This window comes from Thalassophryne amazonica, chromosome 10 (genome assembly GCF_902500255.1).
Source record: "Thalassophryne amazonica chromosome 10, fThaAma1.1, whole genome shotgun sequence".
Lineage (NCBI taxonomy): Eukaryota > Metazoa > Chordata > Actinopteri > Batrachoidiformes > Batrachoididae > Thalassophryne > Thalassophryne amazonica.
The window spans coordinates 98,194,947-98,221,312 of record NC_047112.1 but is presented as its reverse complement, the minus strand read 5'-3'; the positions used below and the strand labels follow the sequence as shown (position 1 = coordinate 98,221,312).

The 26,366-nt window shown below is 40.4% G+C and overlaps 1 protein-coding gene across 6 annotated transcripts in view; it reads right to left on the bottom strand.

Moving 5' to 3' along the window:
- LOC117519257 (AP-1 complex subunit sigma-2) overlaps positions 1–26,366 on the bottom strand; it is a 105,359-nt gene that overhangs the window by 77,145 nt on the left and 1,848 nt on the right. For all 6 annotated transcript variants that reach the window (XM_034180579.1, XM_034180578.1, XM_034180576.1 and 3 more), the window contains exons 3-4: positions 9,935–10,043; positions 9,704–9,841 (exon numbers count right to left, since the gene is read on the bottom strand). In XM_034180579.1, the coding sequence (XP_034036470.1) occupies positions 9,704–9,841; positions 9,935–10,043 (247 nt within the window). The remainder of the gene's footprint in view (positions 1–9,703; positions 9,842–9,934; positions 10,044–26,366) is intronic.

Here is a 26,366-nt window from a genome sequence, read left to right as displayed (position 1 = left end):
TCAGTCCCGTCGGCGTTTGTAATTTTCATTCGCAGATAAAGCAGCGTATTATTGAGGTCTAAATACCTCTCACCGTCTCCGAGGATAAAAAACTCGATAGGGCCCATGTCCGTCAGGGCTGATAACGGGCTGACTTCAACGTATTGGCTTTGTTCGATGGACAGCTGGGTCCCGGGGACGGCGAATAAATCCAATTCGCTCATGGTGCATTCGGGGGAATTATTTCGCAAAAGAGGCATTGTTTAAGAGAAAATATCCCCGGACAACCTCCTCTTCTTATGCTTCCTTCGAACTGTTCTGCTTTTTCCGGGGGTCTTTTGCTTTTTAACCGTTTTGACCCGTTTCCCCGGGGGGCGTTTCCGGGGCCTTCTTGAGAGCACCATGATCCCGGACCCCCGCTGCTGCTCGGGCTCCTGACTCCGTCCGGCCTTCTCAACAACGCGGCTCACTACGTCGGAAGTGATGCTTCGGGCTGCGTTTTTCAGGTGAGGTTTGGCGATCGTGTATCCTTGTTTAATCAGCAGCGACACAAATTTGAACAGTTTCGAAAATATGTTCCCGAGCCCGCGCCCGTACATAACAGGAGCGCCGTGGAAGCCGTGAAGGCCGTTCCCGACTTGATTTTCATAGTAAGGCACAAAGCTATAAATATCGGCTTTGTGCGCTGCCCCAGCAATTTTTTTTTTTTTTATCCCGCCGGTTTAAAATGTAATGTCACAACCACTTTACCGTATCTGAAATCCACCGTTTGATCTTGATCGCTTTTGATTTCGATGCGTATTGTCTCAATATGTCTTTTGGAGACCGGGATGTAATAAGCGGGGTTGAATTTCTTTGTAATTATTTCCCCGAAATGACCTCCAATTTCGAACGCTCGGAGGAGAGGAGCAAAAGCGTCACCCACCGCCTGAGGCTGTACAACGTCTGTATAACAGAACAGGTGATACATCCCTGCTTTTATATCGGGGTAGCGGGGACAGCTCGTGACCCCGGGTCCGCATCTCAGCCATTGATTAGGGTGCATCCCCAGCATGTACGCCGTCGGGGCTTCAAAATATACCTGGCTGGTACCGTCTCCTTCCCACAGAAACCTTTTCTGGATATCGTCATATTTTAAAGTCAGATGCGGATCTATAGTCTTCAAACGAGGGTTTATCAGCCCTGCAATAACCTCAAAGTTATCATAATATCCCGTGTCAAAATATCGCGAGTGAACGGCAAGTTTGTTCTTGCCCGTAATTTTCATCACCTGGAACGTACAGGAAGGCTTTTCCGGGATATTTAACCAGGTGTGCGGATAAGAAATTTCAGTCAGCGCCACATCCCAGTCACCCTCTAGATCCAGGTGTCGAGCCAAGTCCACCTGGTAGCATGAAATTGTGTTGTCCGGGAATACTTTTAGGCTGGCGTTTGAAGGCAGAGTCATATAAAATCCGTGTTTCAGATCCCGATCCATTTCTCATATGTCGGTTGAAGATGGAAGTTCTCATATTTATACGGCCATCAGCTGGTCCGCGGGAAGCCAGGAGTTAAATTTCTCGGGCCAATTTTTCCATCTGACAAATACAAATTTCTTTCCCTTGGTAAAACGTTCACGAATAATTTCTTGAACCTGATACGGTCTGTCTTTTGCTATTTTAACCTTCTGCAATTCCGGTTCATAGAATGAACCTTCAATGATCTCGCCGTCATAATCTTTCAATTTATAAACGGGCGGCGTACGTTGTATACATTCTGACACCGTGAACATTTCATCCGTAAAACTTTGTTCATATTTTTTTTTTTTTTTATCAAAAACTCCCTTGAGCTTGGAGACCCTGACTATATCTCCGACCTTATATTTACACTTCACAGGCCTCCTGCGTAGGGTGGATGCCCCGTACAAATTTTGAAACACTTGATCGACATTTCGATCATTAACCTCATTCGGCCTCATCTTAATGCTTTTATGATAACTCTCGTTATAAGCCGTGAGTAAAGACGGTAGGACGTCGATGTATCTTCTCGCGTTTTTAGCAGTAAAATATCTCCACATTCTCGTCTTTAGCGTGCGATTAAACCTCTCGACAACCGAGGCTTTCAGATCACTTGCGGTGGCAAAATGTAGAATCCGGTGTTTTTTCATTAAATCCTTGAACGGTTTGTTAAAAAACTCTTTCCTGGCATCAGTCTGCATCTTCAGAGGCACCCCGCTCTGCTTTAAGAGTGAAGCAAAGGCCTGTGAGACTTCGCGCCCTTGCTTTGACTTCAGAGGTCTGGCATACGCTTTTTTTGAGAAGATATCGATAACGGTCAGCAGGTACTTGTACCCGTCGTTAAAATCTGATAACCCTTGCATGTCGCATAAATCCGCCTGAAATTGGTTAAGCGGGTTTGTGACAAATACTCTATTTCTTGGAAAATGCGTCCTGGCAGGTTTGTGTAATGTGTATGCATCTTCCCCCGACAGGAAATCTCTGATATGCTTCATACGAATTTTAGAGCCGTGTTGATCGGTCATAGCCCTGTGTAAACGCTCCGGCCCTCCAAAACTCCCCGGATTTACCGGACTATAATATACATCCTTCATTAAACCCTCATCACCCATCTTTTAAGACGGATCTCTTCAGAATGATGAACCGGATAGTCCTTTTGCATTTTTATGTGTTTTAGCGACCATAAATATTAGTCTTTTGTTTTAAATAGGAGCTCTTGGAAACGTTAAATTGAACTCTGATTCAGCACCGCGGAGAGCGCTCACAGAGCAGCCTCGAACTTTTAATAAGACCGTGTTAAAACCCCTCATTAATTCATACGAGCACCTTTTTTCCACCAAAACCTCGTTTGTATGACTCTGTCTTGCAATATGAAGCGCCTTGAGGCAACTGTTTTGTTGTGGTTTTGGCACTATATAAATTTGATTTGTAAAACATTTCACCCTTTTTCAACATTATAAGAAAGAACACAGGCTGTATAAGGTTTAGAATATATGCTTTATTACATTCATTAAAGTCACACACAGAGAAAAAAGCAATTGTTCATGTTTATTAAACACAACATGCGTGAAGGAAAAAAGTATACGTTTTAAATAGCAGCTCTTGGAAACGTTAAATTGAACTCTGATTCAGCACCGCGGAGAGCGCTCACAGAGCAGCCTCGAGCTTTTAATGAGACCGCGTTAAAACCCCTCATTAATTCATACGAGCACCTTTTTTCCACCAAAACCTCGTTTGTATGACTGTCTTGCAATATGAAAAACATTTCACCCTTTTTCAACAATATTATAGGAAAGAACACAGGTCGTATAAGGTTTAGAATATGTGCTTTATTACATTCATTAAAGTCACACACAGAGAAAAAAGCAATTGTTCATGTTTAGTAAACACAGCATACGTGAAGGAAAAAAGCATACGTTCACGTACAAAACTGGAAAACTCTCAGTAATACATCTCCCCCGCATTTACGGTTTATTTCAGTATTCAGCTGTAAAAGTGTAGGAACAATCTCCCCTCTGGACACCCCCATCTGTTTCACCCGGCACGCTATCACATCCACAAACAGAGTGTATAATGTAAGCAGATGCATCGTATTACACCGTGTAAAATCGTCAGTGGTCAAAACAGAGATTTTCAGTAATACGTTGTACAGAGATTTTTCAGATGAATGGAGAGCCGCGCTGTAGATATGATCTGTCCAGACTCCGGGCCCGGGGCGACGTCTGATAACGTCGAAGACCCTCTCCAAAGCGCATGAAGGCGGGGCGTCTGGGATCTCCAGCCTGCGAATGACTACCCGCTCCAGCTTATACGAGAGTCCACGTATAATATAAACTTCCCGCAAGCTTTGAAAGAGAATCATCACACAATTACCCATGACTGTAAAACAATATAATGATATTTAAAAAAACAAACAAAAAAAAGCAGGTTTTTCTTCAGTCGTCTGGGTTATAGACGGCTACCATCCCCTCCAGGTCGAGATCTGCGTCTTCACCGAAACATGTGTACAGTTCGTTGATCTTTGCTTCAAAAATTATCAGTGTATTTCAGCTCAGTGAGGATGTTTTCTACCACCCCCTGAACCCTCGCAGCCGATTGGTTGAGGAGGCGCTGGGCTAGGAGCTTTACCACAGCCGGGATGAAGGTCGGTCTCCAGAGTCTCACCATTAATCTCTCAAAATGTCCGGTAAAGAAATATTCATTTAACGGGTCCAGGCATTCGTGCTGGCGCTGGCTGGGGTGATCGATCTCACACCCGTAACAGAGTTTTTGTCTGTAACTTTTGATCACAGCCAAAAGTAAGTGTGCCACGCCGACTTTCACCGTTTTCAGGAATTCCTCTGACAGGAACCCGTCAGGCCGGTCAGATGCGAAAGATGTGGCGTATTTCTCAGCCGGCTCGAGGTCTTGTACCTCCCGCGGACTCGCGGCCTCCGTGACAGCGGGAAGAGACCCCACACCTCCCGGGCTGGAAAGCGCGTGAGAAGGATGGATCTCGCCCCAGACCGCCTCGAGCTGAACTCCCCACGGGCTCTCGTTCCCGCCGCGGGTCCGTGAAGCCTGGCTCAGGGACGACAGGTCTCTTCCACAGTCGAGCGCGCAGTCACAAGCGATGTCGTCGGCCGCTGCAATGGGAGAGGTTGAGGAGCTCATGCTGGTTCGTCGTCCGATGCTTGAATGAGATGTGGTCCCCTGGTTTTTATAGAAATCCCCGTGCATGCGGGGAGGAGCTACGTCAGAGTTTTTTTTTTTTTATTATTTATTTATTTATTTATTTTTATTTTTTTTTAAGTAAAAAGAGGGGCCAAGTTTTTTCGGACTTCGATAACGTCCCTCCAGGCCAGGCACCTTGTAAGGAGGCCCGTAATCCTGTCGTTGCAGGTGTTGAACATCTCATGCCAGCTCTCAGCCGCAGCTGTGACGCTTCTGACGTGGCCGCTGGCACTAACCCGCTCCAACTTAATTTCACCCTCAGAGACAGTGTCAGGAGGTCCACGCTGGAATATCACCCTATAGCGAGGCCCCTGGGTGCTGAGCCAGGTGAGTTGGAAGCGTGTTTTCTTCTTTTCCGGCGTCCGATCTCCTGGAGGTTCAGGGTTGACCGTGTCGCGAATCATCGAGCCTGCCGCCGCGGAGAAGACACCCCAATCGGCGGAAGTAAGCGCCACCCGTGGGGTTCCTCGAGTGGCAGTCTCACCCTCGGCCAGAGTGAAGAAACTTACTTGGGCATAATACGGGTCGAACGTGTAAGTTAAACGTTCGTGCCCCTCCAGGCTGTACGTCAGATCTTCCTCCGGTATCGGCTGGCTCAGACGGCTGACGTACATCCTCGCTTTTTTTGGAGCGAGCGAGCCTTCTGTTGTCATGGTGATGTTAACCGGGGTCTCGCAGATGTAGCGGAGGATCGGAGTTCGTCTCGCCATGGTGAATGCTGTATGTCACTCTGTCGTCGGAAAGGGGATTTTTAAACCCTTCTTCGTCCGCAGGGCGTAAGTCCTTACCTTTTGCTCTAAAAAACACCGTTTGGCGTAAGTGATAAGGAGCATTGTTCATTGTTCTTCGGGTTCATCACCTCGGGGCAGCATCTCCGCTCAGCGGGTGTCCCGCTACACACACACACACGCACACACACACACACGCACTCACACAGACAGTTAGCGTCTGCAACAGGTTTTACAGCCGTGGGGTCATGTTTCCGCGAGCGGCTCTATGCGTGGGTATTTGACCGTCTTGCTGCAAAGACTTACAGCCGAGAGACGGCTATTTGTTTCCCTTCTTTAATTTACGAATTAAAAAACAGAAAAGGAAACGTAATAATTTAAGAATTAAAAATATTAAAGGGGCATTAAATAATAGACACTGATTTATGTTTAATTATTTCAGAATTAGTTAATTCTTTAATACATTAAAAAGATCTAGGTATTTTTAATCATTCTTTAATTCATGAAATAAAATGACATTAAAATATTAGACCCTGGGTGGGAGGGGAGGTATGGCTTGGAGGCGGTGCTTGGCCGGGGTTAGGGGAGGAGCTTGGGGCGGGGCTAGGGGAGGAGCCAGGGGCGGAACTAGGGGAGGAGCTGGGGGCGGGGCATACTGACGTCATCAACTCTGATTGGATGTGACGTCATAAGGGCGGGGGCTCGGAGGCGGGACTAGGGGTGGGGCTTAGGGGCGGGGCACAGTGACGTCATCGATTATGATTGGCTGTGCCGTCATAAGGGGCGGGGCTTGGAGGCGGGACTAGGGGAGGGGCTTAGGGGCGGGACATAGTGACGTCATCGATTCTGATTGGCTGCGACGTCATAGAGGGGGCGGGGCTTAGTGACGTAGTCGATTTTGATTGGCAGCTGTCACTTTTTGACGAAAGGTGGGTCAGTTTTCTCTCTAACATGGTCATAAGGAATCATCAACATCAAGTCTAGTGAGATCACTTGCACCAGCAACATTACGCAGGACTAATAACTACACTCCCCTTTGATTTCATCCAATGCCCGGTTGATTACACCTACTCTAGTTAATGTTACGAAGTTCTGGTCACTGGTTATAGAAATATTCAAGCTTCTTCAACAAGAAGAACTGCATTTCTACAGCAGTCTTCCATCTATCATATGCTCAAAGCACTTTACAATGATGTGTCACATTTACATCCCCAGCCAAGGCTGGAACCCATTTACAACTGGGTGAACGTAGATTATGCAGTTTAAGTGTCTTGTCCAAGGACTCAGGAAGGTAGCATGTGCAGGATTTGAACCCACGTCTACATATTAACAGGTGTGCTCCTTGGCCACTGGGCTACCTACTCCCCTTGTTATTAGATTTACATTCTGTTGTTTAATGCATATTACTATCAATTTATAGCCAGACGAACATGATATGAATTTAAAATGAAGTGCATAGTTCATCCAGAAAGTATTCACAATGCTTCATTTTTTCCAGATTTTATGTTACAGCCAAATTCCAAAATGGAGTAAATTCAGTCCCCCACCCCCACCCCCCAAAAAAACATTCTACTCTCAACACCCCATAATGACAACAGGAAAAATGTTTTGGAAATTTTTGCAAATTTATTCATATAAGTGAAGCGTCGCAGTGGCGCGAAGCTCACTCATGGTACAGGGCGTCCTAAACAGGAAGTGTCAATTTTCAGAAAAAAAAAATCTGCCAGGGTATGTAAGCTTAATTACTCTAATTAAGATGTAGAAACATCTGAGGGATGATCAGTGGAAACAGGAGGCACCACAGCGCAATTCTGAGCTTCATGACAAAGGCTGTGAATACTTACGCCCATGTGATTTCTTAGTTTTTTATTTTTAATAAATTTGCAAAAATTTCAGAAAAAAAAAAACTTTTTCACATTGTCATTATGGGGTATTTTGAGTAGAATTTTGACTAAAATTAATTTCATCCATTTTGGAATAAGGCTGTAATATAAAATGTGGAAAAAGTGAAGTGCTGTGAATACTTTCCAGATGCACCGTCGATCACAGACCATCAGAAAGCCAAACCATGTAAGTGAAGTCCCTCTGGTTGCTCCCTTGTTTTCACTCGGGGGTGTGAAACCAAAATAAATGACAAAGACCTCAATAATTACTTTTATAATTAAGAGTTTGACAAAACAACAAAGATTCATTTGAGTGTCATGTTAAAATAAATTACAATTTAACAATGTGTTTTAGCTCCAATAAACCTGTATAAGATTCCTTCTGAGGACAATTGTATACAGGTGTAGCAGCTTTTACAAAACTATTCTAAGATGTGTGCTTCCCTTTGGGTAAGCCAAAATAACAGCTTTGACATATCTGCTGTACTTGTATTTTTGCAAAATGTTGACAGAAGTTAAAATCTTTCATGGTTAATATATTTGCAGACATAAAAAATCTCTCTGCCTTTAAGTAAATGTATAGTTATAATGTATTTTTAAATGCTTCCAATCAAATTTAAGTAAAATGTTTCCTATCTTAATGAGAACAGTTCAACACTCTAGCCCTCAGGTAGAGTGACTGGTAAATAGTGTTACAGGCCTTAAATGCAGGAATAGATGTTAAATAATCTATATGAAGTTGACCACACAAAATATGAAATATCTTGGGTTCATACTGTCTGCAATGAAACAGAAGTCAACGTAACTAAGAATCTGAGTTGGGTTTTTCTTTTCTTTTTTGCATTTTATATACTTTTTCTGATTTCAGGTTTTATAAAATATCTTTATTGAAGTTTTAAATTACAATGGTGACAAATTACCACCAGTCAACATCTGAAAAGACATTGTTCCAGCAAAATAAAGCATCAAAACACCTGAAATTTGTATTCACTCCTCAGTCTTAACAAGATAATTTTTAATAGACGTTTCCAACTCTTCCCTGAGCAGACCTTTGAGGGGATAGTGAAGGTACTGATTAGATAGTTTTGGTTCCCAATCTGAATTTTGTGATACTGACAATTTGCTTTCAATACCAAGTCAGAAAATGTTGCTGTCAAACGATTTCAAATATTTTTCTTGTGTTTCACAATACACTCATAAAACATTTTTAAAACCTCTCATACTTAAGCTATTTAAATATGTTAAACAGCTGAATAACATCAATGTGAAAATATGGTAAAATCAAAGTGTTTTTTAAACAAATGGTTTCAAGTTGACAAAAACCCCAGACTGCTGCTTCCTGAAAAGCAGTACACTTTAACAACAAAGTAAAGCTAACAAAACATTATCACTATTAAAATGTTATTCATTTCCTGCTACAGTCAGTCAAAAATAACATGACTCAGCTGAAGTCATCACAGATGAAATTCAGTTGGATCTACAATGTCTACAGTTGATATTTCACATATTTTAATAGTTTATGCCATTTCAAATACAAAAAAATACATAAATAAATAAATAGAAAAAATCTAAACTTATGATCCTCAAAATAAAAGCAGATCTCTACAAGTAGATATAAATTAATTAAAAATATAAAAGCCAAGATGATGGGTTGCATAAGTAATGGAATGTTTTGGTATAATACCTGTAATTAGTCAGTTTTATTGACAGTTTCCTTCAGACAAGTCAGGGGAAGGATACATGAACATTTCCAAGTCACTGAATATGTCTTGGACTTTATTTACATCAATTATAAATTATGTTTTGTATTTGAAATGGCATAAACAAATTAAAATGTGTGAAATACCAAGTGTTCCGATACTTTTGGAGTGCACTGTATAAAATGTTTGAGTGGTGGCATGTTATGGGGAAATGGTATTTTAAACTACAAGAGCATGCTAATGTGCTGTAAAAGAAAAAAAAAGAAAAGAAATATTAAAACTGGCTCTGCTTCATGCTTTTAGAAGTGCATCAGAGATGGGAAAGTAGAGAGATGAGGTGAAACAAGTCTATGCGATAAAACAACCGGACTTGTGTGGATCAGGGTTAATTTTGTTTGCTTTTGTGAGTGATATACAGTCTAAACTGTTGTTAAGCACATTTTTTTTTCACTATACAAACAAATTATTACTATTATTATGACACAGATCCTTCATAAAATGCCCAAATCAAATACTATTCTCCGAACTCACATTTGGACACCCTTAGAAACAGACCTTAACTATATGTTAGTTATGTTTCACTTTTGTTCCCCTTTCCAACATATATTTGTTGTAAAGATTCAGAAATGTTAGCAATTATGAAAAATTAATTATCAAGTGGCAACAAATAATGAATTTTTGTTGCTGGTTTGAGTTCAACATACCTCCTGTAGCAGGTCAGCCTGCTCAATGGCCTTCAATACATTCTTTTTAGAAGTCTCTTGAGCCTCCCCACCAAGCAAGAACTCATCCAGAATGAAGTACGCCTTCTCAAAGTTGAAAATAATGTCCAACTCACAAACCTATTACACCCAAAATAAATATCAACTGTTAATAAGATGAATTTTGACTCGTCTCAAAAAAAAAATATAATGGAACACAACACTGTAACGCACACTGCCAAAGTACTTATCCAGCAGTTCCACATATCTGTGGATGATCTCCAGTGTGATAAGCTCATTGTCTTGGTCTTCTATGGCACAGCAGAAGTACAGGCTGGCATATCTGTAACAAAGATCAAAATAATACCAATTCAGTACTTTGTGCCCGAGTTTAAATGCATTTTAATTAAGAACTTTCCAAGTTAAAAATTAATATCAACCATACAAAGAAAACACAAAAACACCCAGTTTAATACACAAGACATTTTTTCAGATTGCTATATCGGTTCCTAGCCCACTGGAATAGTGCTGACAGAGCATGTCTCTATTATTAAGAAGTGTTGTTTGTAGTGTGCAGGGCATTTATAAAATCCAGAATGGTAAATGGACTGCATTTATATAGTGCTTTTCCATCTGCATCAGACGCTCAAAGCGCTTTACAATTATGCCTCACATTCACCCCGATGTCAGGGTGCTCACTACACACCGGGAGCAATAGGGGATTAAAGACCTTGCCCAAGGGCCCTTAGTGATTTTCCAGTCAGGCGGGGATTTGAACCCAGGATCTTCTGGGCCTTAACCACTAGACCATCACCTCCCCTAAGAGAAGAAGCTGGATACAAGAGACCTCATTCAACCTCATTCTGCCAAGGTTCTTTATCCCTGATTATCCCTAAGGTCTTCTTTCAGCGTGTGATGATTTACGTACTGGGCTGGAGTGGAGCCTAAAATACAACCACAAAACGTAGTGGTTTGAAACCTGACAGAAACAGAATATTTTTAAGTTACCCGTTTGTCATTTGTGGATTTTTTTTTTTTTGCAACAAACAAGTCTTGAAAAGAAAATGAAAATTGACTGCCCCATGCCACGTGTGTAAATGAAAGCAGGCAGAGTCAAGCTCACAAAGCAAAACAAATTCAGTTGTGGTGCAGAGAAAAGCAAAATCATATGCCATGTCATCAGGCACGGCAAAAGAAGGTGAGGTCAGAGAATGCCAAGGTCACATAGAATTGTCTCAAAATAACAAGCCTCTCTGTGTTTATTTGGTAGTTAGAGCCTGTGTTAAACGAGTTTTTATTCATGTGAATCAAACTTAAATTTTGATTCAACAAAGACTTTATGGTCATGATAGGATGTTCTTTAGCAAAATGAAGTTATTTATTAATTTGTATCTATTTCTAGTAAAGTGCTCTTATGGCTTAGGTCTTACTTGTCGCAATGTGTAGTCTTGTGTGCTTTATACACACACACACACACACGCACCTGCTCACAGACAATGAGCCTGGTATTGCTAAACCTGAGGCTTGTCTGGTTGCAGTGCAAACTGAGATGTCATCTAACTTCCTATTGCTAAAGACTGATGTCAGACTGAAATGCAACTATTGCAATAATCAGAACAATTTTCGTCTTAAAGTGTCACAGTTTTGATTTGTGCATTTGTGCCACCTAGAATTGATTACTGTAATTTTGTGTTTTCAGGTCCGCCACTTAAACACATTATAAGTCCTCAGGTGATTAACAATCTGGTTGCTTGAATTTTAAATGGAATTCAAAAATCTGACCATACAGTATTAAACCAGTGTTTGCTACTCTTCAGTTGCTGCGTGTTCATGCAGGTGTGGATTTTAATGCTCTGTTATTACCCTATAAAATAAACAGTTATGGACAGGTTTATATGGCTCAGATGGTTCAGCCACATGTGCCGGACCATGCACTGTAACCACAGAGGGCCAGCTGCTGTGTGTATTTTCATTTTGTGCTCCATTACTGTGGAACAGTCTACCCGTTGCGATCAACTGTGACTTTGAAGACAAGGCGCATCTGTTCTTGGCTGCTGATAATCACTGATGGAAGGTGATTTGCATCTTAATGTTTTTATTCTGCTGTTACCTTGCTATCACTTTTAAATTACTGAGTTTTAATATTTTGGTGTTTTATTGTATTTGATACTGTGAAGCAGTTTGTATGTGTTAAAGTACTATACACATAAAATGAGCGTTATTGTTACAGCAACTAATAAGAAACACTGTATCTAATAAAAAATGGAAATGGTCATTACGAGTGAAACACAGCACAAAACCAAGGAAGGAAAGTTAAATATTTAACGATTATAGTATCAAAATTTCATTAAAATCACTAAGGAAGAAACTTTATATGTGGAGGGAGTGAAAGTGAAGTAGAGTGCAACCAAGGAAATTGTTTTGTCTAATATTAATGTACTCAGTCTCTAAAGCAGGACGGATTGAAGTCAATCCCAGGGGTCACAGGGCAAAAGACAGGATACACCCAAAACAGGCTGTCAGTCCTGTCACAGGTCAACACACATACAGACAAACCCATTTTTATTCTCACACTAACAGCCAATTGATTCACCTAACCTGCATGTTTTTAGAAAGTGAGAGGAAGCCAGAGATAACCCATACACAACCAACGAAAACATGCAAACTCCACACAGAAAGGGCAGGTTGGAAGTGACTGAGTGCCTTATTTAAAAATGTGAACAAAACTTCTGATTATATAAAAATATAATGTGCACAAAGTTATGTATGAACCCTACTGGGGACCATAAAACTATGGAAACCAATGTGATTCAGTCAGACCTGGAAAATGACTTGACAACAAAGGTAAAGTAGTATATAGTATCATTATAATATGTCTGACTCAATACAAGACATCAAGCTTTATGTCCACAATAATAAGTCAGATGGAAAAGCACTTTAGCAAAGCAAACATTTTCCACTACTCCTACCCAACACATCATTATTAGGAGGTGTGCAACACTGTGCATCCAGAAAGTATTCACAGCTCTTTACTTTTGCCAGGTTACAGCCTTATTCCAAAATGGAGTAAATTGATTTTTCCTCATAAAAATTCTACTCACAACACCCCATAATGACAACATGAAAACTTTTTTTGAAGTTTTTGCAAATGTATTAAAAAAAAAAAACTATGAAATCACGTGTACGTAAGTATTCACACCCTTTGCTCAATACTTTACTGATGCACCTTTGGTAGCAATTACAGTCTCAAATCTTCTTGAAGCTTGGTGCACCTATCTTTGGGCTGTTTTGCCCATTCCTCTTTGCAGCACCTCTCAAGTTCCGGTTGGATGGGGAGCATCAGTGCACAGCCATTTTCAGATATCTCCACAGATGTTAAATCTGATTCAGGTCTGAACTCTGGCTGGGCCAGCCCTTGGAAATTTACAAAATTGTCCTGAAGCCACTCCTTTGATATCTTGGATGTGTGCTTAGGATCTCTGTCCTGCTGAAAGATGAATCGTCACTACAGTCTGACATCAAGAGCGCTCTGGAGCAGGTTTTCATCTAAGATGTCTCTGTAAATTGATACATTCATCTTCCCCTCAATCGTGACTAGTCTCCCGGTTCCTGCGGCTGAAAAACATCCCCACAGCATGATGCTGCCACCACCATGCTTCACTGTAGGGATGGTGCCTGGTTTCCTCCAAACATGACGCCTGGCATTCACACCAAAGAGTTAAATCTTTGAATCATCAGACCAAAGAATTTTGTTTCTCATGGTCTGAGAGTCCTTCAGGTGCCTTTCTGGCAAACTCCAGGCAGGCTGTCATGTGCCTTTTACTAAGGAGTGGCTTCTGCCTGGCCACTCTACCATACAGGCCTGACTGGTGGATTGCTGCAGCAATGGTTATCCTTCTGGAAGGTTCTCCTCTCTCCACAGTGGAATGACAACACTCTGACAGAGTGACTATCAGGTTCTTGGTCACATCCCGAACTAAGGCCCTTCTCCCTCAATTACTCAGTTTAGACAGGCAGCCAGTTCTTGGAAGAGTCCTGGTGGATCCAAACTTCTTCCATCTACAGATGACGGAGGCCACTGTGCTCATTGGGACTTTCAAAGCAGCAAAAATGTTTCTGTATCCTTCCCCATATTTGTGCGTCAAGATAATCCTGTCTCGGCGGTCTGCAGACAATTCCTTTGACTTCATGCTTGGTTTGTGCTCTGACATGCACTGTCAACTGTGGGACCTTATATGTAGACAGGTGTCAAATCATGCCCAATCAACTGAATTTACCCCGTAGACTCTAATTAAGATGTAGAAACATCTGAAGGATGATCAGTGGAAACAGGATGTAACTGAGCTCAATTTTGAGCTTCATGGCAAAGGCTGTGAATACTTATGTACATGTGATTTCTAGTTTTTCCACTTATAATAAATTTGCAAAAATCTTAAAAACCAAAAAAAAAAAAAAAAAAAAAAAAAACCATGCCTCTTCACATTGTCATAATGTCAAATGACAATCAAAAAGAAGAGCAACAAAGCACTCCTGACCTCGGTGTCTGTAAACATCTTCAATGGATTATTCCAGTCCCAGAACACCCACGAGTCTCTCCTTCCTTCCACCTCCATCAAGTGGTGGTACATGATAGCCGCCTTTTTTTGGAGGTCAGACACTGAAGTTTTGTCGACCACAATAAGACTCTTTTCGGGAGTCACTTGGGAGGAGCTCGGAGTCGAGCTGCTGCTCCTCCACGTCGAAAGGAGCAAGCTGAGGTGGCTCAGGCATCTTTTTCGGATGCCCCCTAGACGCCTCGCTGGAGAGGTGTTCCGGGCACGCAGTGGTGGGCACACTTCTGATAATCCGATAACAGATAATTATCGAAGATAATGTTTTCACTATCAGATTATCTTTTTAGCTAACTTTAAAAACCATTATCGGACTAATTATCTTCCAATAAATTGTCGTCTGATAACTTTTAGACCGATAACGTAGTAAACCAAGCTGCACAGCGGCAAACATTTTTAAAATTTAAAATCAGGTGAGACCTACCTGTTAAAATGTATACATGCATAGTTCTATCCTCTGCAAACAGAAGAGAGTTGCTTTCAGGAGAAACCACTCTATCCTCTGCAGGCAAAGGAGAACTGGTCACACACAAAAAAAAAAAAAAAATTCTTTAACACCATACTGATACACTGGCAGTATCACCCAAGTCATCCAGAAGCATACATTTTTAACTTATGGTTCAAATTTTGGACAAGTTATTTAAAATTACTGTCATGTCTGAAGTTTTATAAAGTGAAAATATCAGATGTATGTTTTAGTTTTAAAGTAATGTGCTAATTTTTAAGGTTTTGTGAGCACATGCTGTGCCCAGCAGTGCATTATGGGTAGGCTAGGGTAATCTCAGTACGTTCACGACAGGACAAATGCATTTCAGACACTCTGTTTAGGCCCAAGGACAACAGCATTAAACTCTAGTGCCTAAAACTCTCATGAATATATTCTCTGGGTTTATAGACATTATTGTATTTGCGTTTGTTAAATTCCACGCATCTTAAATGTAGAAGACACGGATTATGTGGAATTTTGTTTTGGCAAGTTTTCAAGGCCTCTACTGCCAGTGTTCATGGCAGTATTCGCCCTAAGTACTAAGCATCTGGGCACCAGCAGATGACAGTGTTCTATTTATTTTGACCCCGGTTATATCAGATGGTTGTCAAATCAACTTTTTGGCTTTGCAAATGGCTTTTGTTTTTTTTGTTTTTTACAAATTGAATGTGAAGTGCAATACCAGGAAAGCTAACATCCTGGAGTCGGTCAGAGCTGCGTGTCGTCAGAGTGAGCTGCAAAACGTTTGTACCTGAGTTTTCAGAGGGTGTTTGTGGTTGCCATCTGCCACGCCGGTGTTTGCCAACCCGGACAGTGGGAATACCACCTCAACCGGCAACTTAGCCCCGCGACTGGACAGCAACAACGTCCGAGGCCCAACGTGGTGAATTCACTGAGGCCGCGCGCTGCGTCATTAGAGCCGCGCGTCACGAGTGCCGCTTCCCCGAGGCCTCGTGCAGCCACCGCGGATCCATCAGCGCGGAAACACCGAGGCCGCGCGGCACCAGCGCAGTGCAGATCCATCCCGGTGACAAACAACGCAGGCTGTTAACATCGGCGATCGACAAGCTGCTCATAAGCCGACCATGGGGCCTAAGAAGGTTCTGACAGCGGAGGAAGGTGACGATATTAAAAAATCTCTGGACTTTCTATCAGAGATTTCTGTTGTGAAGCAGCAACAGAAATCAATCATGGATCTGGTGGAGGAGGTGAAGGCATTACGGCTCCAGAATGCCGAGAAAGACCGGCATCTGGTGCAGCTGGAAAATAGAGTGGCTGAATTGGAGCAGTACACCAGAATTAACGACGTCATCATCACAGGTCTTCATATCAAACCACGGTCCTACGCACGGGCGGTAACAGATGAGAGCGGAGGGGATCCCAGTGAACAGGAGGTCAGCTCTGTGGAAAAACAGGTTGCTGATTTCCTCCTATCTAAAGGTATAGAAATGGATTTAAATAACATTGAAGCGTGCCACCCTCTGCCCCGGAGAAATGACAGTGATAAACGAACCGTCATCATGAGATTCATCAACAGAAAACACAAAACAGCACTGTTAAAACAAGGAAGAAAACTGAAAGGGACAAACGTATTCATCAATGAACATCTCACCAAACGGAATGCCGACATCGCCAGGAAAGCACGCTTCTTGAAGAAACAGGGAAAAATCCAGCACACATGGACTTCAAACTGTAAAATATTAATCAAACTGAACGGATCACCAGAACAAGCAAAAGTCATGGCAATAAGGAACATCGAGGAGCTGGACAAATATGAACAATAGTGTTTCTTAAAGCGAGGATCTGGACAAATATGACCAATAAGGTATGAGGACACAAACACATCACAACACCATGACACAGACCAGAGGAACCTATTCATCTACTACCTACTCATCTACATCTGGAGACAAGAAGGATATAACTCAAAGGATTGCTGATCATGGAAAAGTAGAACTGAGAACATTTAAATACACAGACCACAATGTACTGGACTTGGAGCACGATATAGACCCGGACAATAATTTCTTCTCAAATATCAATGACAGTTGTTGCTATTATACAGATGAACAGTTTAATTGGATCATTAGAACGGATAACAAATTATCAATAATCCATTTCAACAGCAGAAGTCTATATGCAAACTTTAACAACATTAAAGAATATTTAAGTCAGTTTAAAAAAATATTTAACATAATTGCTATATCAGAAACATGGATCAATGAAGATAAAGGAATGGATTTTGAACTGGATGGATATGAATTTAATTGTGTAAACAGAAAAAATAAGAGTGGAGGAGGAGTGGCTGTGTATGTGGATAAGAACATGGATTATAAAATAGTAGACAATATGACAACTGTGATTGGTAACTTATTAGAATGTATAACTATTGAAATATGTGAAGAAAAAAGCAAAAATGTATTAGTCAGCTGTATATATAGAGCACCAGGATCTAGTATTGAAACATTCACTGACTGTATGGGAAAAACGTTCTCAAAAACTAATCAAAAAACTGTGTTCATTTGTGGTGACTTAAATATTGATCTGCTCAATCCAAATAAGCATAAAATAACAGATGAATTTATCAGTATAATGTACAGTATGAGTTTATATCCAAAAATCACCAGGCCAAGCAGAATTACATCCCACAGTGCCACCTTAATTGATAATATATTCAGCAATGATATTGAGAATAACACTGTGAGTGGATTATTAATCAATGACATTAGTGATCATCTACCAGTTTTCATCGTTTATAATAGAAACCATCGGCGGAATCAGCCAGAGGAGAAAATAAAATACAGGCGAGTGCGGACAGAGGAAAACATGAACACACTAAAGAAGGATTTACAGGAGCAAAACTGGGAAAAGGTATACAGTGAAAGTGATGTTGATAGTGCATATGAAACTTTTTTTACAAATATTTACATCATTATATGATAAAAAATTGTCCAATTAAACAAGACTACAGAAAACAAAAAATCCAAGCTCGACCATGGATGACGAAAGGGTTACGAAATGCATGTAATAAGAAAAATACACTGTATAGAGAATTCATAAAACTAAAGAGGCAGAAAATAGATATAAGAAATACAAAAATAGATTAACTAATATTATACGGGTATGTAGGAAGGAATATTATAGTAACATATTATATAATAACAAAAACAATATTAAAGGAATATGGGATATATTAAATAGCATTATCAAAAATGGTAATAAAAAACAGAGTTACCCTCAGTATTTCATTGATAATAATGTCAAGAAGGAAAATAAGGATGAGGTAGTCAACGGTTTTAATAATTTTTTTGTAAATATTGGACCAAGCTTGGCAGAAAAAATTCCCGATTCCCAATCTGAGGATTGGGATAATAATCTTATAGAAAGAAATCCCTGTTCAATGTTCCTCACAGCAGTGGATGGAAATGAAATTATAGACATTGTGAATAATTGTAAATATAAAACATCTACCGATTTAAATGAAATTGATATGGTGGTGGTAAAACAGGTCATTGAATGGATTGTAGAACCATTAACATACATCTGTAACTTATCATTTCAAACCGGTAAATTTCCCAATCAAATGAAAATAGCTAAGGTTGTGCCGCTGTATAAGACTGGGGATAGACACCACTTCACAAATTATAGACCTGTTTCTTTGCTTCCACAATTTTCCAAATTATTAGAAAAGTTATTCAATAATAGATTAGACAAATTCATAAATAAACATAAATTACTTACTGATAGTCAATATGGATTCAGAGCACATAGTTCAACATCACTTGCATTAATAGAATCAGTTGAGGAGATTACAAACGCCATAGACCACAAATTACATTCAGTTGGAATATTTATAGACCTTAAAAAGGCTTTTGATACAATTAATCATGACATATTAATCAATAAACTTGAACAGTATGGGATTAGGGGGTTGGCGTTGCACTGGGTGAGAAGCTACTTAAGTAACAGAAAACAGTTTGTGAAGTTGGGGGAATATACATCACCATGCTTGGACAATGCTTGTGGCGTCCCACAGGGGTCAGTATTGGGTCCAAAACTGTTTCTAATTTATATAAATGATATTGTCAATGTTTCCAAAATATTAAAATTAGTATTATTTGCAGATGACACAAGCATTTTTTGTTCAGGGGGGGATTTGCAGGAGTTACTGAGGAGGATCAGTATAGAAATGGGAAAATTGAAAATATGGTTTGACAGAAAAATTATCATTAAACTTAAGTAAAACAAAATACATGTTATTTGGCTATTGTAATACAGACATACAGGTTCAGTTACAAGTCGAGGGGGTAGATATTGAAGGGGTACATGAAAATAAGTTTCTGGGGGTGATAATAGATGATAAGATAAACTGGAAGACTCATATAAAACATATACAAAGTAAACTGTCAAGAAGCATTTCAGTTCTAAACAAAGCGAAACATATTCTGGACCACAACTCACTCCGCATTCTTTACTGCTCACTGGTTTTACCATATTTACAGTACTGTGCAGAGGTATGGGGTAATACTTATAAAGGTACAACACAATCACTATCAGTAATGCAGAAAAGAGCTATAAGAATTATTCATAATACTGGCTAGAGAGATCATACAAATCCACTATTTTTACAATCCAAATTCTTAAAATTCACAGACTTGGTTCATTTTCAAACAGTACAAATTGTGTATAAAGCAATAAACAATTTACTTCCAGCAAATATTAAAAATATGTTTTTTAACAGATCAGGGGATTACAGTCTGAGGGGGAAATTTAATTTAAAGCATCAGTGGGCACGAACAACATTAAAAGGTTTCTGTATTTCTGTCTGTGGGGTGAGGATGTGGAACAGATTGGGAGTGGGGCTCAAGCAATGTCCAAGCAAGAACCAGTTCAAACAGCGGTACAAAAATGTTTTTTTCTGGGTATAGGGAGGAGGAAGGGTAATGAGGGTTAGGGTGTTTTTGTTTTTTGCTTCGGCTTGTAAATATATAGTATTTTGTATGTAAGTAGGTATGTGTAGGTGTATATTTATGTTTGTGTATATATATGTATATATATATATATATATATATATATATTGATATCGGTTTAGGTGTGTAGGAATCTATGTGTATATGTGGCAAAGGGTATTACTGGTTGTGGGGAAGAAGGGGTAGGGATAAATAAGCTGATGCTTCACCCTACCCCTTTTCGGACATGTTGGGTACACAGTAGGAACTTTTTTGTTGTTGTCTTTACTGATCTATCTTGTAATTGTTGTTGTATCAAATGTTCGAAATAAACAGTTTTCATTCATTCATTCATTCAAATTAAGTTTAAAAACAAAACAACAACAACAAAAACATTACAAGACAGGTCTGGGGTGTTTGCACAGTGCGAGCGGTTGGATGCTTGTAGCTCTGCAGCAGCAGGATACCCTCACGACGGCTGACCATAATAGTAGCAAACAGGTTTGATTTTCATTCGACCATACAATGGGCGATCAGGAGGTGGTCGTGAGATGTTGAACGCAGCTTGTTACTCCATGTACACTACACGATGCAGGACACACAATTAACCTGAAACTCAGTCCAAAAAAATTCTCCCACGAATGAAAGATCATATGAAAAAGGGCCAAAACCCACAGTGTAAAGCCAACATTTATGTGTCAAGACAATATTGAGTGCATGTTTTACAACAACATAAAATGTGCGCACATTCTCTCCACATGCAAAACATTTTGCGATGACACTTTCAGGGCTCCGTAAAAATGCCTGTTTTTAACAAATAAAAAATGGAATATTTTACAAAAGCACATTTATCTGTAAATGCCAACACACGACACAAGTCACATTAACGTGTTGGTTTACATAATGAATGACTGAACCAATCAGTGTTTAGCAGAGGCACTTTTATCCAGAATCCTTTGCGATCTGTCTGTGTTTGTTACAAAACCTCAGAATTAGTGCATTATTCAACATTAAAAGACGTGTTATATTTTAACTTTGTACAAATGACAGAAATGACATTAACTCATTGAGTGCCATTGACGCTTAAATGCGTCTTTTCAGATAGTAACGCTCAGTGCCAAAGACGCATTATCGTGCAAATTACACTTTTTTAATGGGGGGGGGGGGGGGGTAATCAGCTGATCTAGCTTGTGTTAAAAAATTAGAGTTGTAATCACAAGGGAACCCATTCTGTGGGTGGTAGCAGTGTGAGTGTGGACCGGAGCGCAGCTCGCTCTCCACCGTTGTGCGGACGTCTTACGGTTGTACCGCTCCTAATCTGACTGGTTTCCATCTGGCTGTCTGTCAAACTGTGATGCAGTCGCGCTGCTCCAGTCGTTCCGTCTTTTTCCTTGAATTAAAAAAACGCAGAGCGCGCGACACACACTTCACACAAAGGCTGCTTACAAGCAAATGATGCAATCGACAGGCTCATGCAAGCACGTGATTCAAATCCATCAGGTTTTTGAAAAAAATAAAAAGGTCCGATACGCAGGAGCCAGAGGGAAAAGACGCGCCGCCGAGAGAAGAGACAGACGGAGTCCCTCCCCTGACTTTTTTTTTTGGTGCATTATACAATAGGATCACTTTTCATAATGTTTGAGATGTCACTGAAGCAAAAACAATTATAATCAAAGACATTTTCTCCTTGAAATGTTGCTCGTCAAAAAAAGCCAATTTTCTCAGTTTTTTGTCAGAAATCAGCATTTTTAGTGATACCCACCCATGTTCTGCAGACAATTACTAAAGAATGGAAAGAGGTACAAACAAACGTTTTGTTTTTTTCCTGATGATAAAGGAAAGTCTGAAGTTTCTTTTGGTATGTTTGTTGTTGACATGGACATAAAACTCAATTTTCTATGGGTCTTGAAAAAAAAAAAACACTCAAATGCTGAAAAATTCTGGCACTAGGATGTTCTGAACTTTGAAAATGGCTGGCACTCAATGAGTTAATGGAGTTATTCTATCAGTATTCACTCAAAACCATAAGTCAGTATTACTTTATTTTTCAAGACCTCCACCTGACCGGAGCATTCTGATTGGTAGAGAGCTGGCTTTGTGGCTGCTCTCAGGGTGCTTCTGTGCTGTAGTCGTGTAGCTTCTAGCATGTTCAAACATAGAAGTACTGGCTCATTGTTTGGGTCTTATGTCGCTTTTGATGCTTCCAAAAGCGATCGTGGTGTTACAACTCAAATTCAGCTTGTTAATAGTTGCAAATGTACCAGAGACAATACTGGAATTTATCGGTTATCTGTAACTTCCGATATCTGATTATCTGTTATCGAAGTTAATTTTTTGGTCATCTGTGCCCACCGCTGCAGGCACGTCCCATCGGGAGGAGGCCCCGGGGAAGACCCAGATCACGCTGGGGGGCTACGTCTCTCAGCTGGCTTGGGAACGCCTCGGGGTTCCCCTGGAGGAGCTGAGGGAGGTGTGTGTGGATCGGGAGGTCTGGGCGGCTTTGCTTGAGCTGCTGCCCCAGCGACCCAACCTAGGATAAGCGGAAGAAAATGGATGGATGGATGGATGGATGGACATATTCATATTGGACTGTTATCGTTCTCTCTCTACATTTATCGATCTGGCTGGCTTTGACTTCAGCAATTTGTGATTTTATAACAATGGATAGTGTCCTAAAATAAAATTTGATACAAGTAAAGCTGCATATTTATCACATGCAATATTTATCACATGAATATTTCACACCCATGTAACAGAAGAAACCATAAAATGCAGATTTGGCAGGCTAACATTTCACATTTACATGGAGACCATTTGAAGTAAATTCATCCCAAATACACAGTTTGATTTGTGTGAAATAACATCAACCGACAACAAATTCCATAAAAAACATCACATAATAAAATCAAAGACTTACCAGGAGTGTTAGCTTTTATGTATAAACGATGACTAAAAAAAGTCAGGCCGGCATTTTGGTCCTTTTTACTTGAACCATTCTCATTTGACTTTATTCCTGAAGAACTTTCAACACAGGTTGCTTTTTAAAGTCTCTCAGTCGCTGCTGTGTAGTCAAGCGTTACATTATCCTTCAGTCGTGGATCAGGACATGAAAATGTGAGACTCAATATCTACTGTGACGTCTCACCAAAGACGTTTCCAAACAGTTTTACAAATACAAACATTGTGAAGATGGATCACAGACTAAATCAGACACGGGCCAGGAAAACAAAAATAACAGTTCTTCTTCTTCTTTTGAGTTTATTGGCAGTTTGCAAACCAATACGGTCCAACTGTTTGGGTGTGGAGCATTAATGGATTCTGAACTATGCTATCAAAAATAATCCAGAAATGTTCACCATTAAGTAAAAATCTGGATTTTCGGGAATTCCCGGATAACGTCCATCACTAGAAAATGGTAAAAGTCAAAGGGTGTGAGATCCAGGGTGCGACAGCCAGACTGTGTTGTAAGATTTAAATTCTGAGCTGCTGCATTGCATCCTGCATTTTGCCGACGTGTGCACATAAGTCCTGTTATGCTGAAGAATTGCATATTTTCTTGCATGCAACTTTTGCAAAATGTCCACCCGCACTTGATGCCGTGCACCGGTAGCTATGGGCCGGGTCCCGCAGACTCATGGCTGGATTTTCATCCTGGCTCTGATACTGGCTTGTTCTCAATTTGGAAGGCAGGTCGTTTGAATCTCGTTAAAAAAAAAAAAAAAAAAAAAAAAAAAATTATGCACCTTTTCTGGTTGATTTTTACCCGAGGCCATCAAATATGGCCATCGGGTATTGCCGTCCGTCTGTCTGTCTGTCCTCAGCATAGATCCAGTCCTATTACTGTCAGAGTCTTCAAATTCACAGGTAACATTCTTGGGACACAGACCTTGGACAAGTTCAAAGATGGCTAAACTTGACCTATTTTAAGAGGTTAAAAAGTCACATTCTTTTTTATTCTGTTCAGTTTTTGTTTTTTTTGTAAGTGAGGGGTGTCAGCCAATCAGAGCAGAGCCGCACCGTGACGTCAGTGGTCTAGCTAGCTGCAATCTCTGGGTTTTTTGTGTGTAAATATAACCTATTTGTCATATATTATGTAAAAGCTAGTGAGAAATAAACAAATCAAAAACTAAAAATGCTGTTTTTGGAACCTAATAACACCTGTGAAGTGATTTACAAGACATTTCGCAGACACCAGCATGCACGCTAATGTCCGCTCTTGTCAAACGCTCATGTATGCACACACGCACACCCTCCTGCAGATGCTGCTAAAATGTAAACATTGTTTATGACAGATAGATAGACAGATATAGCTATCCCACTTGCACACCAATTAAACAACTGCAAATTATAAAGAAGACAATGCTCATACAGCCAAGGGTATTTTAGCATTGTGTTATATTTAATTTTTCTTCTGACCAAATCCCAGTTTAAAAATTTGTGTCCTCTCCCCATGTGCATCCATGACTTGTGTTATTACTTTTGTTTCTTTGTTCTTCTAATGCTTAATGACAGACTATAACCTGCCTGGGCAGCACAGGGGCTTAGTGGTTATCACACAGCATGAAGGTTATGGGTTCAATTCCCACCTGGACCTTGCTGTGTGGAGTTTGCATGTTCTCCCTGCGTTTGAGTGGGTTCTCTGAGTGCTCCAGCTTCCTTCCACCTCTAAAGACATGCACGTTAGGTGAACTGAAAACTTTAAATTGACCATAGAGTAGGGCTGTGCACTTAACCGAATTTCGATCGCGATAGATATTTGTATCAAACGATCTCCAAACTCGTATAATCGAGAGAAACGATTTAAGGGCCTTTCATCAGGCCAATCCGTCAACATGTCCCAAGACGCATGACGTCAGACGCATCGCTTCAGAAGCAGCAAGGGGGCGGGATTGCTACGTCACACTCTGGCTGTTTCCACAGCCTGAAAAAAGTTCAGCGATCGCCTTCTTGAATTTGCGTCGCCTGAACCACAAAAAACCTTTAAAAAACAGCAGAACGATTCTCCCATCACCCTGCTGGGAGAAGTTTTTTTCAGCTACTTTTCGGAGTGACGCCAACTGAGGGAGGACTGACGACTTGGTGGAATATCGATCGAACCGCGACAGCGAGCCAATCTGCACGGAGAAGCCGGCCTTCAGGCATCATTCCTGGTCAGAGCGAGGCAGGCAGCCAGGGTGATGGAGCAGACCCACTCAGTCCGAAATGTCTCACTTTTTGGATATATGCGAAGTCCCAGTTTGCCCAACGGAGTTTAGTTCTGCAGCTTTATCGAGGTGAGAATAATGTAAAAATAAAACGTGAAGTTTACTGAACTGCTGTGAAGGTTTAATGATCGGCTAACATTAGCTTAGCCTTTTAGCACAGCTGATCTGAGTGAACGCTTTAATTTGTAAATGGTTCAATCTTTTTTATTTTTACCAAATAAAGCTACAGCTTTTTTCAGACACCACAAAAGCTTAATTTTAAATAACTTATTTTTTCGGGCGTTTTTTTTTTTTTTTTTCCATCATTTTCCCCCGTTTTTTTTTCCTTTTTTATATATATAAACTGTTTAGTGTTTCTTTATATTTAAAGAAATATTTATTTGTCCTAATCAGGAACATTTGCTGTGCAGACAACCAAACTTCCATTAATGAGCTGAACACCACATCCAGTTAAAAGAAAACATCTCTGTTCTTCAAAATATGACAAAAGTGTCTTCAGCAACACCAACACAGTTCAAAGCTGCAGAAGAGACCTTCATCTGGTCCCAAGAATTCCGCATAACATCACCTGCTTCTAAATAAAAGGCTCTTTCAACAGCAACTATTTTATTATTTTTAAAAAAGCTGTTTCATTTTATATTTTAACAATAATTGAACGGATAAATTTCCCCAAAAAGAGGAGACGTGGTCAAGGGAAGGATGACAAAAACAAACTAATGAACATAAATTGAAACAAAAACAATGCAGCCATACTATGTCCTAGTCAGGGAGATGCCCAAAGACACTGACCAACTGGTTAGTGACAACAGGGAAGGGAGAGGAAAACAGAAAAATAATATATAATATGATATTTTTAATATACTCAACAAAAATATAAACGCAACACTTTTGGTTTTGCTCCCATTTTGTATGAGATGAACTCAAAGATCTAAAACGTTTTCCACATACACAATATCACCATTTCCCTCAAATATTGTTCACAAACCAGTTTAAATCTGTGATAGTGAGCACTTCTCCTTTGCTGAGATAATCCATCCCACCTCACAGGTGTGCCATACCAAGATGCTGATTAGACACCATGATTAGTGCACAGGTGTGCCTTAGACTGCCCACAATAAAAGGCCACTCTGGAAGGTGCAGTTTTGTTTTATTGGGGGGGGGATACCAGTCAGTATCTGGTGTGACCACCATTTGCCTCATGCAGTGCAACACATCTCCTTCGCATCATCCGTGAAGAGAACACCTCTCCAACGTGCCAAACGCCAGCGAATGTAAGCATATGCCCACTCAAGTTGGTTACGACGACGAACTGGAGTCAGGTCGAGACCCCGATGAGGACGATGAGCATGCAGATGAGCTTCCCAGAGACGGTTTCTGACAGTTTGTGCAGAAATTCTTTGGTTATGCAAACCGATT